Raw genomic sequence first — 16773 nt, 5'->3', positions numbered from 1 at the left:
TCGAGTGCTTGTGATTATACAGTATTCACAGATGGCCTGCCGGACAAGTTTTCAATGAATATTATAGGTCTTTACAGTCAAATGCCCAAATTCACGGCAATTATGGATATAATTCGTTTGTTATGGATAACACGGATTGTGTGGGCTGTTGAAGGTAAGAGCATGTGTCTGTGTAAAAACGTGCGCGCTTTACAATGTCAGTTAGCCTACTTTTTACGCTACATGATGCTGATGATATTAATGATGAAATTAAGATGATACTTTTTTTAATAAAGCCGCCGACACTAATGTTTTACAGCCATGTCCTATTATCTCAAGTTGAAGGCTTCCGTTTCCATTAAAGTGCACCGAGAACAGGTGCACTGTTACTGTCTGAGGGAATAAATGAGTTGAAATAGCTTTCCTGTGGTCAACTTCTACTCTCCATTTACATCAACACAATATAAACCTTTCAGTCAGAACAAAACTTAAATAGAATTTTCACCACCAAATTAAAATTCTTTCATCATTTACTTACCCTCATGTTGTTCCAGACGTAACGTTACACGACTTTCTTTATTTCTGTGTAACACAAAAGATGATGTTATGCAGTCTGTTCCATTCATTTTCATCAAAGTAAATGGTGACTGAGACTCATTCTGCCTTACATCTCCTTTTTATGATTTAGAGAAGAAAGACAGCCATACAGATTTGTAACAGCACGAGGGTGTAAATCATGTCTCTTTAAGCAGCATTACCAAGTCTCTCTCGTAGAATGATCTTAAATAACATTTGAGAACATATAGGCTCATAGCTAGTGAGCTGTCTAGTAACTACACAGCATTTTTGCCTATTATAGAGTAGTGAGAATGCAAATAGTAATGCTGTTTAGCTTGGTTTTGAAAGACATGCTAGATGCTAGAGCAGTATTGTAAGTCAAAATGCCTTAAAAATATTTTAGTCCTTTCCATAGTATATTTTTGTCTGCCATGCTCCAGTCTTTCTGTTAGTACACGTGGGCCATTGTCTCAAATCTCCACCTGGAGACCTGCATCAGCACCTCATCACCACCTGAGACCTTCAGAAGAACTGCAAGGACCTTCATCTTTAAAAAAAAAAAAAAAAAAAAAAAAACCTTAATAGTGCAGTCTGTTTTTAATATATTATGAAACACAGTTTCCTAATTATGTCTGCAGATTTGTCCTTCAGTCTTTTGAAGTAATTTAGATTATCATTAGAAGTCATTACATTCTCATGTTATACTTTAGAGTGATTCAGTGTGCTTATAGAAGTTTTTACTATACCCATTATTTCTTAGAGAAGGTCCTTAATGGCGGACCTGTTGCAACCAGACATAGGAGGAGAGACATTAAAACAGTTACACATTTCTTTTGAGTATGATTTTGTAGATGATATTGTCATGTTGTTCTTAAACACTTTTATACATTCTAAAAAAAACTCCAAAAAGGGGTTTGTGATGTCATAGAAGAACCATTTTGGGTTCCCCGAAGAATCTTTCAGTGGACAGTTCTTAAAATAACTGTAAAGAAATGTAAACAACCTTATAATGTGCAATGGAAAGTCATCCACTGAGGACGTTAAAGATTCTTCATGGTACTATAGATGGAAAATCTGGAATCTGAGGGTGCAAAGAAATCAAGATACTGAGAAAATCGCCTTTGAAGTTGTCCAAATGAATTCTTAGTCTTTTAGTTTCAATCTTTCTGAAAATACTGCATCATATTGTGCTTTGTTTGTAAACAAAATCACCGAAAATGAAGTGATCCAGATCTTGGGAGTGAAATAATTGTTTACAGCACAGAGACACAAGACTTAGGCTGCGACTAAGGACATGGATAATTCCTCAAGTGAGTGAGGATGTCTCTCTGAATTAGACCCTGCTTTGACTAATCTAATGAATCCATCCTGTTTCAGTTTTGTCCACTGGGTTCTTTGTTTGCCCAAGGGCAGTGAGTAAATCATTTGCTGTAATGTGAAGAAAATACATGGCTGGACTGCCACTTAAGCTCCTGTTCTGTTTTGTTCTGTCAATCATGTTGCTAGCCATAATGACAAGACTGTGCGGGAAAAAGCAGACCCCCTCAGCTTTTGTAGAGAGAGTAGTGGGCATAAATTATACTAGCAACACATTAGTGTCTATTTGTTCTGTTAGAAATACGCTATTTATGGTTTTCACAGGATGCACTAGTGAATCTAACCTATACTGTATATCTGTCACAGTGTCTGGGTTGTGTTCCCTGGGTTTCCACTAGGTGTCCTCCTTTCCCACGGTGTCTGTCACCTTATCACTTCCTGTTCCCTTATTTGGTCACCTTCCTCCTGTTTAGTAATTGATTGTTCCCCACCTGTCTCCTGTTCCCTCATTATCCTTCTGTGTATTTATACCCGGTCTGTCTGAGTCTGTGTTACGGAGTCCTTATTTAATGTTCCTTGTTGAATGTTAATTAATGTCCGTCAGTTCTTGCCCTTGCCTTGTCTTCTTGTTTGGTTTATGTTATGTTTGGATATTCTGGTTTTGACCCTGCCTGGACTGTTTACCCCTTCGGATTACCCTTCAAATAAAGGACTTACCTGCAATTGGTTCCCTCTCCTGTGTTATCTGTAACACCGTACATGACAGAAGGACTCCGTCACAGTAGGAACCAGCGGTATGTCATTTTTCCGTTCCCCAGCCAAGATGGCGGAGTGGCGAACCAAGTACCTTCGGTTGATCGCCCTCCGCCAAGAGGGCAATGAAGTGGGTGCCCTGGCTCAGTTCAATTCGTGCGCTACCTGCAGCATCGGCTTCGATGGGACGCCCCAGCCACTTCTGTCTCTTCCGACGGGGTGGTCGTCAGCCCAGCACCACTGCCCAGGATGGCTACCAGCCAAGCGCCACAACCCAAGATGGCCGCCAGTCCAGCAGCACTGCCCAGGATGGCTACCAGCCAAGCGCCACAGCACAAGATGGCCGCTAATCCATCGCCAATGCCCAAATTGGCCACCGTTCCAGTGCCCCAGCCCAAGATGGCCGCCAGCTCCGGGACCAATGCCCAAATTGGCCACCGGTTCAGCGCCACAGCCCAAGATGGCCGTCAGCCTAGCGCCACAGCACAAGATGGCCGTCAGTCCAGCGCCACAGCACAAGATGGCCGCTAACCCAGGGCCAATGCCCAAATTGGCCACCGGTCCAGCGCCACAGTACAAGATGGCCGGCAGCCCAGCACCACAGTACAAGAGGGCCGCCTGTCCAGAGTCATGGCCCAAGATGGCTGCTTGCCCAGCGCTGCTGCACAGGATGAGAGTCTCAGTTGACCCTCCGGAGTCGAGTCAGGTGCCAGTTGACCCTCCGGAGTCGAGTCAGGTGCCAGTTGACCCTCCGGAGTCGAGTCAGGTGCCAGTTGACCCTCCGGAGTCGAGTCAGGGGCCAGTGAACTCTCCAGAGTCGAGTCAGGGGCCAGTGAACTCTCCAGTGAACTCTCCAGAGTCGAGTCAGGTGCCAGTTGACCCTCCGGAGTCGAGTCAGGTGCCAGTTGACCCTCCGGAGTCGAGTCAGGTGCCAGTTGACCCTCCGGAGTCGAGTCAGGTGCCAGTTGACCCTCCGGAGTCGAGTCAGGTGCCAGTTGACCCTCCGGAGTCGAGTCAGGTGCCAGTTGACCCTCCGGAGTCGAGTCAGGTGCCAGTTGACCCTCCGGAGTCGAGTCAGGGGCCAGTGAACTCTCCAGAGTCGAGTCAGGGGCCAGTGAACTCTCCAGAGTCGAGTCAGGGGCCAGTGAACTCTCCAGAGTCGAGTCAGGGGCCAGTGAACTCTCCAGAGTCGAGTCAGGTGCCAGTGAGCTCTCCAGAGCCAGGGCTGGCCACCGCTGATCCTCCAGAGCCAGGGCTGGCCACCGCTGATCCTCCAGAGTCAGGGCTGGCCACCGCTGATCCTCCAGAGTCAGGGCTGGCCACCGCTGATCCTCCAGAGTCAGGGCTGTGCCCCGCCCTGGAGGACTCTGGTTTTGACCACAAGGACGTGGTGGTCTTCCGCTCTGCCCTGGAGGACTCTGGCGTCGACCACAAGGATGTGGTGGTCTTCAGCCCCGCCCTGGGGGGCTTCATGTTGTTGTTTTTGCTTTTTGTTTTTGTGTTCACTCCTGTCCCTGTTCCTTTCTGTTAGTCTGGCCCTCCGTCCCTCCCCTTGAACCTCCTCCGGTCCTCCTCCCTCCTGGTCTCCCTGTTTTGTGTTTTCAATTCTGGTGCCTGTTCCACATGTTTTTCTTTTCTGGCCCTCCGTCCCTCCCCCTGAGCCTCCTCCTGTCCGCCTCCCTCCTGGTCTCTGTTTTGTGTCTGTCGTGGAGCGTCTGGGAGCCGCTCCATAGAGGGGGGGTACTGTCACAGTGTCTGGGTTGTGTTCCCTGGGTTTCCACTAGGTTTCCTCCTTTCCCACGGTGTCTGTCACCTTATCACTTCCTGTTCCCTTATTTGGTCACCTTCCTCCTGTTTAGTAATTGATTGTTCCCCACCTGTCTCCTGTTCCCTCATTATCCCCGGTCTGTCTGAGTCTGTGTTACGGAGTCCTTGTTTAATGTTCCTTGTTGAATGTTAATTCATGTCCGTCAGTTCTTGCCCTTGCCTTGTCTTCTTGTTTGGTTTATGTTATGTTTGGATATTCTGGTTTTGACCCTGACTGGACTGTTTACCCCTTTGGATTACCCTTCAAATAAAGGACTTACCTGCAATTGGTTCCCTCTCCTGTGTTATCTGTAACACCATACGTGACAATATCACTACAGGGAATGGGTAAAAAAAATGTATTAATATGTTTTTACGGTGCTATTAATTTATTCAAAAGTATAAAAAGTATATTCTCATTTTCATTTACCTTGTTGTACTAAAATAAACTAAAACTGAAATAAAATGTATACAATTATGTATAAAAATATAAATAAAAATTATAATAGTACTTCATTATTGAAAAACAATGCTCCCGACAAACAAATAAATAAATACATTTTAAGAAGTGTACTCACCTGTGTTCAAGGTCTTTTTATATAACGGTTATATTACATTTTAGTCTGGTATTTTATACAGTTATCTTTGAAATTGATAGTTTTCAAAGCCATTTGAAACCATTCTGAATACACTGATGATAAAACCAGGATTTTTCTGAGGTTTTTCTTATATGTCATTGACTATAGATGTGGGAGATTCTTAACTTTTGCAGTTTTTCTGACCTTAACCCGAGTATGCAACCACCAACTACTTTTTTTCCATACAAAAACAGCAGCAGTGTATCCCAGAAAGCACCTGGGTTGGTGTGATGTGTGTCCTGCTGCACTCCCTCGTCCCTGTTTATTAGGACCAAGACCTGCCTCTGGCATCTGCGACATCTTTCTGAGCCTTTAGCCTACATAAGCACGGCAAACCTGACCAATTTCTGTCATGCCAGACAGCGTCGGCTCTGTGGCTTGTCAGACAGAACAAGCTGTCTCTGAATCAGTGAATTTAAACTGGGAGTTTCCATATGGCCGCTGATGAAATGACAAGATTTTGTCCACAGGCTTGTGAGGGGGTTTAAAATGGTGAAATTATCAGGTATCCAAGAGGGACTTGCCATCTGCTTGACAACTTAATTATCCATCTGTCTTCCTGTCTTGTTGAGTGATCATTTTGAATAAAATGAGGTGAAATGGATTGTCCTCTTAATGTTAATTATCAGCCAGTTTGATGAGAGCCATCATATTGATTTCAATTTAAGCTATTTTTGAGTGCAGAGATAAGGGTACAAAACAAATTTGGTTTGTAAACACTCAGAATCTCATTTCACAAAATGTCAGAGTGTCAGTTGCTATCGAGGAGCAATATTTCTCGAACCATCACACATACGTGGGCAGACATGGGTCATTTTATTAAATGGAGAGCACAAGCAGGGTATAGTGGTATATGTGAGAGTTTAAAGTAGCAATCCATTTTATGGATGTTTTTAAGGACAAGTCATAAGCAGCACACAGGACAAGATGATATTTCGGGTTTCTCTCCAAACTTGAAAAGAATTGTAAAGTATTAATACTGAAGTCCTCCAGTTTCCTCCATAGTCGATAATTTAGCCGCAAGATGGTACAAGTTGCATTTTTGTGAAAGGAGGGAGTGCATCTGCATTATAATACAAGCACCTGCCTATTCATGTTTGCTATTGATGACGGTCATTAGCAGAGAAAAACTGACCAATCAGAATCAGCCATTTCAGAGCACCATTTATTAAGTTTGGTTAAACCAGTTAATTTTATTTCTTTATTTATGAACTCATTTTTTTGACAGGATCTATTAAATTATTTAAAAATACAGAAAGAAATTAGGTTTATACATATAGTGACATGAATAAACCACCATGATGAGCATGCTTTTAATATCTTACATTTTTGGATGGCAGAAAGTAAAAAATGTCAGGAGGATACAGCTGTCCTGACATTATAATGAAAAGAAATGCAAGTTTTTCGTCGTCTTTGCTGTGGACTTTTTAATTTGACATTAGCCCAAGTAGGCCTAACACTGATAAAATGAGTCTAGTAGCTTCTTGCACTTATCTGATAAAGATTTAATTGAGCATGTGGCTTTATTCTGCATTATTGTGTTGTTGTTTATCTGATGAAGATCTATTTGAGCACATGACATTGTGTTTGTGCTTATGTGATTAAGATATATTGGATCATATGGTACATTAAGCATTTCACACCAGTCAGATCTGCATGCTTCTCAAGCTGGAAAGATGTTCATCTTGCTACTACAGAAAAAGATAATGTGTTTTTTTTTTTTATTTATGCCAGTCCACACAGAATGGATATACAGTACAATAAGTGCAATTAAATTCATTACCTTTACCTGAAAGGGTTCAAACCTGGCCTAGTCTCTACTCACGGGTGTCTAATAGACTGTTCTAGAATTTTATTTTCTTTGTTGAAAACGAAGTTGTATTCATTGACCCATAAGCTTTACATTCTGAAGTGAACTTAATGAAAAGAGAAGAGAGATCCCTGAGCTTAAGTATCTCTATTCAGGGTGATTAAAAATCAGATGAAAAGTTAATTTGCTCCCATAGCCATAAGCTGCTAATTTACTCTGAAATCCACCGAGGATCTGATTTGCGAATGGTTTGTTGTTGAGTGATCGTCAGTATTCAGTCAAAGCCTTCCCAAACCGAACCGTTTGGAATCATTTTTAGCCATGTTCTGTATTTGTTACTCGATTTCAGATAATTGATATTCATCTACTCCATAATCTTTTTAGATGGAGATAATTTGCCTCTGGATGTGACGTCTGTGATCCATGTATAATTTTGTTCTGTGTAAACTTCATTATGTGTTCTTTCATTTTCAGGTATTGAATGTCCCAAAGCAAGCAAAAATGAGTATGAATGGACATCCCAGATAATGAGCTGATATTGCATAATCATAATATCCTCAATAGTAACAGATGCAGACGCAGTCAATCCAGTGCGTTTTTGCCATCAGAGCATACGTGCTTTTATTCCACGGAGAGCTGACATAAAATATTGAAATTCAAAAAGCTCATGACCTACTTGCTCACTATTCTCAATTTTCAAAACTATCTGAAAGCACAAGGGTATGTGTCTGGTTTAATATCATTTGATTACTCTGTGTATACGTTAGTGTTTTTGATGCATAGTCATAGTCTTGTGATGCTTCTTAACGTCCACCTCCTCATACATTAGTCATGCAGACTGTATTTGCATTTAGTGTATTTATGGAGTAGATTTTTTTAAGATAATGTATTTGCCATTAGTAATGTACTCTTTCTGTACCTTCATTTGGGCCCTTTTCTGCACCTTTGATTTAATCATTGTTTGTCTGACATGAATACACATAACTGTTCAAAAGTTTATGGTCAGTGAGGTTTTTTCTTTTCTTTTTTTTTTTTTAGGAATGTAATACTTTTATTCAGCAAAGATGCATTAAATTAATCTAAGTGACAGTAAAGACATTTATAAAATTACAAATTATTTATTTTTCTAACTTTCTGTTCATCAAAGAATCCTGAAAAAAAGTGTATCATGTTTTCCAAAAAATATTAAGCAGTACAACCGTTCTCAAAATTAGTAATATTAGTAAATGTTTCTTGTGCATCATATAAGAACGATTACTGAAGGATCAGACTGGAGTAATGATGCGGAAATTTCAACTTTGTGTCACAGAAATAAATTACATTTTAAAATATATTCAAATACAAAACAATTATTTTAATTTGGAATAATATCTGAATCCTTCAATTAAAAGTCTAACCGTCTACTAAAACATCTGTCACAACCTCTGTAAACGTACTCGGTTACTAACGTAACCTCGGTTCCCTGAGATGAGGGAACGAGTACTGCGTAAGCTAGCTTACGCTATGGGAAAAGGTCCCCTTTTCTCGAGAATATGAAGCCAAAATTTATCCTTAATTTTTAAATAATGTAAAACGCAGTGCTGCAGCACAGCAGACCCAAGCGAAGCGGCTCGCGCGCTTATTGGCTGTGCTGCGGCAACTGCAGCAACCTATGGTGAGGCGGCGGAGAGTAACGAACCAATGGGGGCGCTTGGCGCCCATTGGACGTCAGAGCGTGCCAAAATAGGCGTGGCTGGAACTATATAAGCCACCGCTTCACCATAGGGATCAGGTTTTAAATCGACTGAAGCGATCACCCGGTCCGAGCACATAGCACGGCAGGTTACGCAGTACTCGTTCCCTCATCTCAGGGAACCGAGGTTACGTTAGTAACCGAGTACGTTCCCTTTCGAGAGTACTCTCGTACTGCGTAAGCTAGCTTACGCTATGGGAACACAATGTAAAACGCCGTGCGTGCTCGGGAACTTCGACCTGTCACAGCCCGAGGCGAGAGCTCGGGGCTTTATAGCAGGAGAAATCCCAGTCCCAACAGCCAACCTTAGTGAGCTTTATATAGGGAACGAAAAAAGGGGGACGTGATAAGGCTTAGCACGTCTATATAGAAAGTACCCTGGCCTGCAGGGCAGTGACTTGCAGATTATAGAATCTAATAAATGTGGACGGAGAGGCCCAGCCTGCCGCCGCACAGATATCATCCAGTGGTATCCCGCAGGACCACGCCCATGACGAGGCCATACCTCGGGTGGAATGGGCTCTGATGCCGAACGGGCAGTGAAGGCCCTTAGATTTGTAAGCCAGCGAGATAGTGTCTACTATCCATCGCGATAGGCTTTGCTTCGTGGTGGCGAGACCTCGGGTGCGCCCACCAAAGCATATGAAGAGCTGGTCCGACCTCCTGAATAAGGCGGAGCGCGCAATATAGGTTTTAAGAGCCCTGACGGGGCAGATGAAGCTCGCGTTGCTTTCGTCGCTTTGCGAGGAAAGGGCTGACAGCGAGATGACCTGCGCTCTGAACGGTGTTGAGAGCACCTTGGGGACATAGCCGTGTCTTGGTCTGAGAATGACTCTGGAGTCATTAGGCCCAAACTCGAGACAGTCAGCGCATGTAAATCCCCCACTCGCTTGACTGAGGCCAGAGCCAGTAGAAAAGCGGTTTTGAACGAAAGAAGCTTCATATCGACAGACTGAAGCGGTTCAAAAGGGGGGCCCTTTAAGGCCTCTAGGACCGTAGACAGGTCCCAGGAAGGGATTGAAGGGGGTCGGGGAGGGTTCATCCGACGAGCTCCCTTAAGGAAACGAATGACCAGTTCGTTTTTTCCCAGTGATAGGCCGGCCACCGGAGCATGAGAAGCTGCAATGGCTGCCACATACACTTTGAGCGTAGACGGGGATCTGCCCGCATCTAAACGCTCCTGTAGGAAGGAGAGTATCTCCGTCACGTCACATAAGTGAGGGTCTAGGTTCCGTGTCCCGCACCAGGTGGAGAACACTGACCATTTCTGCGCGTATAGGCGCCTGGTTGAGGGCGCTCTGGCTTCCGTAATGGTCTTTAACACTCCCTCAGGGAGGTTCCCGGGTACCCGTTGAGGGGCCATACATGAAGGGCCCAAAGTTCGGGGTGGGGATGCCAGAGCGCGCCCTTCAGCTGCGTGAGGAGATCTTTCCGCAGCGGTATTGGCCATGGGGCTGTACTGGACAGCTGCATCAGCTCGGAGAACCAAGGTTGGGTCGTCCAGAGTGGGGCTACTAGCAGCATAGCACATCTGCTCTTCCTGACCCGATCGATGACCTGCGGTAGCATCGCGACCGGTGGGAAGGCATAAAGCGGGCGTCTGGGCCAATCGAGGGCCAGCGCGTCCCTGCTCTTTGAAAAATATATTGGGCAATGAGCGTTGTCTTCTGAGGCGAAGAGGTCGACCTCTGCCCTGCCGAAGATGCTCCACATCAACTGAACCGTCTGTGGGTGAAGAGACCACTCCCCAGGGGGAACATTCGCCCTGGAAAGCATGTCCGGGCCCCGGTTCAGGATGCCAGGTACATGCGCTGCCTTTAGCGAGCGCAGATTGTAATGTGCCCATGTCAGAAGACGCTCGGTCAGGGTGTGCAAGGTTTCTGACCTGACACCACCCTGGCGATTTATGTAGGCCACCACTGACATGCTGTCTGATCTGACCAGAACGTGGTGGCCCTTTAAAAATGGGAGGAACGCTTTCAGGGATAGTTCGACCGCTATCATCTCCAGACAGTTTATGTGTAACAGTCGCTCCGGGCTCGACCAGAGGCCGGAGGCAGACCTGCCCTCGTACAGGGTGCCCCAACCGAGGTTGGATGCATCTGTCGAGACTACTTTCCATTTCGAGACAGCGCCCGTGCTTACGCCTAACTGATACCAGTTGGCTATTTTCCAGAGCTGTGATGCAGCCGTGGGTCACCCTGATGCGCGCGCGGCCGGAAATCCAGGCGCGCGCTGGAACACGGTCTCTCAGCCAGCGCTGTAGTGGGCGCATGCGCAGCAGGCCCAGTTTAAGAACCGCAGAGGCTGATGCCATCAGACCTAGCATTTCCTGAAATCGTTTGAGCGGGTAAAGAGACCCGGCTTTGAACGACACGGCTAAATGCTGAATAGTGAGAGCGCGCTGTGACGTCAGACGCGCTGTACATGTCACAGAGTCTATGTCTATCCCCAAAAAGGAAATCCTCTGGCTGGGAGACAGAGCGCTCTTGACAGTGTTGATCGTGAGACCCAGGCATTCTAAATGGCTGAGGATCCAGGATCTCTGTGTCGTCAGTAGTTCCTCGGAATGGGCTAAAACTAGCCAGTCGTCGAGGTAGTTCAATACTCGCACTCCCCGCATTCTCAGGGGTGCGAGAGCGGCATCCATGCACCGTGTAAACGTACGGGGCGCTACGGAGAGGCCGAATGGAAGAACCATGTACTGATAAGTCTGCCCCTCGAAGGCGAATCTCAAGAATGGCCTGTGATGGGGTGCTATTTGAATGTGAAAGTAAGCGTCTTTCAGATCCACTGAGAAAAACCAATCCCTCGGGCGAATTTGCGCGAGTATTTGTTTGGTAGTTAACATTTTGAACGATCGCGTCATAAGCGCTTTGTTCAAACGTCTGAGATCTAGGATGGGTCTGAGACCGCCATCCTTTTTTGGTACGAGGAAGTAGCGGCTGTAAAAGCCTGACTCGCGCTGCGCAGGGGGGACAGTTTCTATCGCCCCTTTTGCAAGAAGGTTTATCAGTTCGGCGCGAAGGACGTGTGTCATTTCGCTTTTCACTTTCGTTTCGACCACGGCGCGAAAGCGCGGCGGTCTGCGAGCGAACTGGAGCGAGTAACCTCGTTTTATTATATTCAAAAACCCAATTTGATATGCCGGGGATGGCCTGCCATGCAGCGGCTCGTGCGGCTATGGGTTGAATGTGCTTCGGGCACTGGCCGCCTGTTATGAGGGGACCAGTAGCTCGAGTATGCTGTGCTTGTGACACTGTGGTGACAGCGCTTATTTGTAGGGTTGCGCACTGAGAAGTGGGCACGCGCGCTACATTTAGAGCACCTCCGGCGCGAGCGGGAAGGTTGGCATGAAAGGAGACCCGAGTGAGTCTTTGTGACACTTGGGGGAGTGTGTATACATGTAGGGGTGCGTACTGTGTAGTGGGCACACTGCCTACATAGAAAAAGCTCTTTTTGTGCTTTATTGAGGTCGCCGCGAAAACGGCGTTTGTGTGCAGGCGTGCGTGCATTGTAACAGGCTCGTTTACTGCAGTATAGACATCTCCAACCGCCTTTAGTGAGGGGATTGGAGGAAGCATGTGAGGTTTCTTGTGTGGTGGTCCGGCCGCAGCGGGACTTAACCACGGTCTTTTCAGCCCGAAGGTCAGGAGGGCTTCAGAGGCTCGGGGTTCAGCACAATCCTGGGCCAAGGTCCCCGTCTCTCTGGCGGTTTGAGGCTCGTAGAGCGAGCGGTGCTAGGTTTTGGTCGCTGGGCGAGACTGTAAGTCTGGCTGCGATGGCTTCGAGGTCTGAGGGGGCGACACATTTCTACGGCGTCCCGCAGCAGAGCTAGAGCGTTTCGGCAGGACGTGTCTCATTGCCTGTGACGTTTTCTGAGCCTCAGTGAAGCGTTCAGCGAAACCCTTAACCGACTGGCCAAAGAGGCCGGAAGGCGAGATAGGAGAGTCGAGAAAGGCGGATTTGTCGGCGTCTTTCATCTCCGTGAGCGTGAGCCAGAGGTGTCGCTCTAAAACAGCGAGGCTTGCCATGCTTCGGCCGATCGCTTGTGCTGTGGTCTTTGTCGCACGCAGGGCTAGATCAGTAGCGCTGCGGAGATCTTTAAAGTCATAGGTATCTGGGGCAGACTCGTCCAGGTTACGGAGAAGTCTGGCCTGAAAAACCTGCAGCACAGCCATGGTGTGTAGAGCCGAAGCAGCTTGACCAGCGGAGGTGTAAGCTCGGCCAGCGAGAGCTGAGGTGGTGCGGCACGGCTTGGATGGATGCACAGGCTTCGACCGCCATCCAGCGGCTGAGGGCGGGCAGAGGTGTGCAGCAATAGCCTCCTCGAGAGGTGGGAGGCTCTCGTAACCGTGGTCTCGGGTGCCGTCGACAGAGGAGAGTGCTGACGAGACAGAATTCTTCAAGCGTGCGGAGAATGGGGCTTTCCACGACTTCGTGAGTTCATTGTGAACTTCCGGGAAGAAGGGGGCGTTTCTTTGCGGAGGGGCCGAAGGGCGCCCCTGCAGGAACCATTCATCCAGCCTGCTTTTAGCGGGCTCGTCTGGAGGAGACCAGTCGAGCTGAAGGTCGCTGACAGCCCTTGTAAGCACGCGAGTAAGCTCCGCGTCGATATCGGCGCGTTGTCCGGTGCAGCTGTCGACTGGCGCTGCTCGTCCACGAAGAGGACAGGCGAAGGAGAGAGAGCGGGCGAGGCACGCGGGGAGTGTTCCGGCGTGAGCTCGCGTGTAGCAGTATGCTCAGGCATTCTCTGATCGCGGCGTTTCTTACGCGGCACTTGAGAGAGAAGAGGCGGAGCGGGTGGAGCATCGTGGCTGGTTTGAGCTAATCGAGCCCGCAGGGTCGATATAGCCATGTCGTCGCACTCAGGGCAGCCGCCCTTGAAGAGTGCGCTCTCAGCATGCTCGCGGCCCAGGCAGGAGACACAGATGATGTGGCGGTCCTCGCTGGGCAGAGGGCCTCGGCAGGAAGCGCAGGCCCGAGGCATTTGAAACAACGCCTCGAATTCTGGAGGAAAAAAGTGTGATGCAGCGGCAAACACACTAGCTTTGAAAAGGATATAGTCACGCCGGATGGCGCAGCAGGAAGCGAGTGCTGAAGGCGGCGTCGAGATGAAGCACGAGCCGGCGTCCTCAGATCTGCATTGCAGTGCTATCCCGCTGAGAGGCTTTTCGACGGCGTGTAGAGGCTTCTCCGGAGAAGACAGCGAAGTGCAGGTGAGATCGCTGAAGGAGATGAAATCTGATCCCTATGGTGAAGCGGTGGCTTATATAGTTCCAGCCACGCCTATTTTGGCGCGCTCTGACGTCCAATGGGCGCGAAGCGCCCCCATTGGTTCGTTACTCTCCGCCGCCTCACCATAGGTTGCTGCAGTTGCCGCAGCACAGCCAATAAGCGCGCGAGCCGCTTCGCTTGGGTCTGCTGTGCTGCAGCACTGCGTTTTACATTATTTAAAAATTAAGGATAATTTTTGGCTTCATATTCTCGAGAAAAGGGGACCTTTTCCCATAGCGTAAGCTAGCTTACGCAGTACGAGAGTACTCTCGAAAGGGAACTATTCCTTCAGTGTCAATCACAGGTTCATATTAGTTTTTTTTTTTTTTTTTCAGAACTGTGTGACAACAACAAATGTGTGTAATATTCAGTGGGTTTATGAGTCGCCAAAAAGAAAAAAATACAAATCAGGATCTGTATAATCTGGAATGAGACGAGGACCTGCGCTGTTTGTCATAAATAATCCCATTGTTGCAGGCATAGAAATCAGTAATGCGAAATATACTCAATTGGTAGGTGTGGTTAATTTTGGCCTCTGAATGCAAGTGGTCAGAGTATGGTTTGTCTGCTTCAGGGTGCTTTTTTCGGCTCTTGGCCCATATCGCTATGGAGATGAGAGTTGTAAATGGGGAAAGCAGGAGATTAGTGTTGGGTCTGTAAACTGTGAGCAGGCTGCTCCACTGACCCACTGCTCATTCAGAGCCATCACATTTGGCTTCTGTCTGCAAATGTTAGACAGTCACATAGCAGAGATATGCATGTGAAACGTCCCCCTGATGTCTGCTCAGAATCCTGTCAAAACCGAGTGAGACAAATCTCTTGTTGGACTGCAGCGAATGCTTTACTGACACTGTACCACAGACATGTTTCATCGATAGCTTTTGTAGGTCAGTAAAACCCATTTCTGTATCCAACAAAGGATTTATGAGGAAAATGCTTGTTTGATTTCTTAAAGGGATAGGTCACCCCTCAAAAAATGAATATTTTGGCATTGTTTACTCACCGTCATGTCGGTCCTAATGATTTTCTTTTCTGTGTGCAACACACAAGTCACAAATTATAAATGTTTTTTTTTCTCCATTAGATTAAAAACATATTCGATTTGTTGCATTATCAACTAAATGAAATATACAAGCACTTAAATTTCTAAAACTAAAACTGAAATAAAAATGGAAAATTATAAGGTAAATAGAAAAAAAAACATAAATAACATAAATTTAAAGAATAACCCCCCCCCCCCATTTTTGTATGTGTTAATTACATATAAATAATACTAAAATAACTGTCAAAAACATGTTCTTTTATTTTCCACAGAAGAAACCACATGAGGGTGAGTGAATGATGTCAGAATGTGAATTTTTGGGTGAACCATTGCTTGAAGTTTACTGTGAAACTACAAAACTGTTTCCTTGCTTCTAGATGTCAGACATGACTAGTGCTACTGTTGTTTTGTAGATTAATTGTGAATTGACACACTCAGACACACTGCGGCAGTCCCCGTGGTCTAGTGAATGTTTTAGCGTCCCACCCACAGGTTGACTGACAGATTTGGAGCACAGTGGATCAATGCACTCTGTCCCGTTTCTGGATGTGGAATTCTGAGCGTGTCCTCACACTAGTTCACATGTTCACAATGTGTCATAGCTGCTCACTGTAGGACATGGAAGCTATTGATCAGTTTAGAATATCTATTACAATCAGCGCTGTCTGAATCCATCGTGTGCTGGAGACATGCTGTTTCAGTTACATAATCATGTTTATGGTTACTTTTTTTTTCCTTTTCAAATGACTACAACCGCACTCAAGCTATATACAGTACATGAACTACACAAGTTTGGTCAAATGTGCAAAGGAATCACATGATCAATATCACATTTTTCCGATTAGTGATCAAGATAGAAGCTTATTCAATTTGAGTCAGCATTTCTTTTCTATTTATTTCCAGGTTAAATTTTAATTTTGAATCCCAGACTTTCAAAGAGGTCTCAGACGTTTGGATCCCAATGTATGTTATCAGTGTTGCGTGTGTTTATGTGTGTGTGTTTTGATATAATGGAATGTAAGACTGTAGGGATCTGCATAGTTTGTGAGGGGTATTCCTGTATGATCAAAGCTTGATTTAATACATTTTTAGTATGTTTCAAGGGCAATGTTTGTGCTTTTTCCATCTGAAAAAAAAAGAAAACTGACAAAATCATCTAAACCTCTGCATCAGGTACATGTTTGTTATGTGAATTCACCATATTGACCAACAGAAAGTCTTCTGAATGGTGCTTTATGCATCACAACTCTATTGACAATGGACAATATACTTTTTTTACCCACAAACCTTTGCAAAATTATGATAATCTGACTGCAACGTAACTCGCTGAAGCTGTTTTGTGAATCTTTTTGACTTGCTTTTATAAAGAACTGCTTCGTAACATTAATTTGTTAGTGAATAAGACATAACTTATTCTGTGATTGTCGTAACATGAAGGAAAACAGTAGTGGGTACTAAAACCAGATTTATTAGAGTTTAGCTGTTATCTGGAGCTCTGTATATCAGTAAATTCTAGATGTGTCTCAACCTGTTTTTTTCATACAGCCTCATACATCCCACAGTATGGAAATGCAAAGGAACAGCGCGGCCATAAAAAAACATTAAGTGTAGCTCATACAGTAGATTCTCAAGAGTACCATCACAAGAGCAAATTAGACTTCAAGTATTCAGCTTCTCAGCCTCTGTTAGCCGAAGTGGTGTTTACCGAGCCTGTTAAGATTTGTAACTGATAGTGTTTACCAGTTTCTCCACTTAAAGTTTCACTGTTGATATTTTCTCACTCATAGTAATGTCAAGAGGGAGGATTCTATGTTTATCATATTAAAGCATTTGACAGAAAAATCAACATTCCTTAATCCTC

General features: G+C 45.6%; 1 protein-coding gene across 2 annotated transcripts in view; it reads left to right on the top strand.

Moving 5' to 3' along the window:
• Positions 1 to 16773, top strand: part of LOC132129210 (ephrin type-B receptor 2-like) — a 108541-nt gene continuing 91768 nt past the window's right edge. For both annotated transcript variants that reach the window (XM_059540721.1, XM_059540720.1), the window contains exon 1: positions 1 to 154. In XM_059540721.1, the coding sequence (XP_059396704.1) occupies positions 55 to 154 (100 nt within the window). In that variant the 5' untranslated portion in view covers positions 1 to 54. The remainder of the gene's footprint in view (positions 155 to 16773) is intronic.

This window comes from Carassius carassius, chromosome 46 (genome assembly GCF_963082965.1).
Source record: "Carassius carassius chromosome 46, fCarCar2.1, whole genome shotgun sequence".
Lineage (NCBI taxonomy): Eukaryota > Metazoa > Chordata > Actinopteri > Cypriniformes > Cyprinidae > Carassius > Carassius carassius.
The sequence above is the reverse complement of the archived record's forward strand: the minus strand, read 5'-3'. Positions and strand labels throughout refer to the sequence as shown.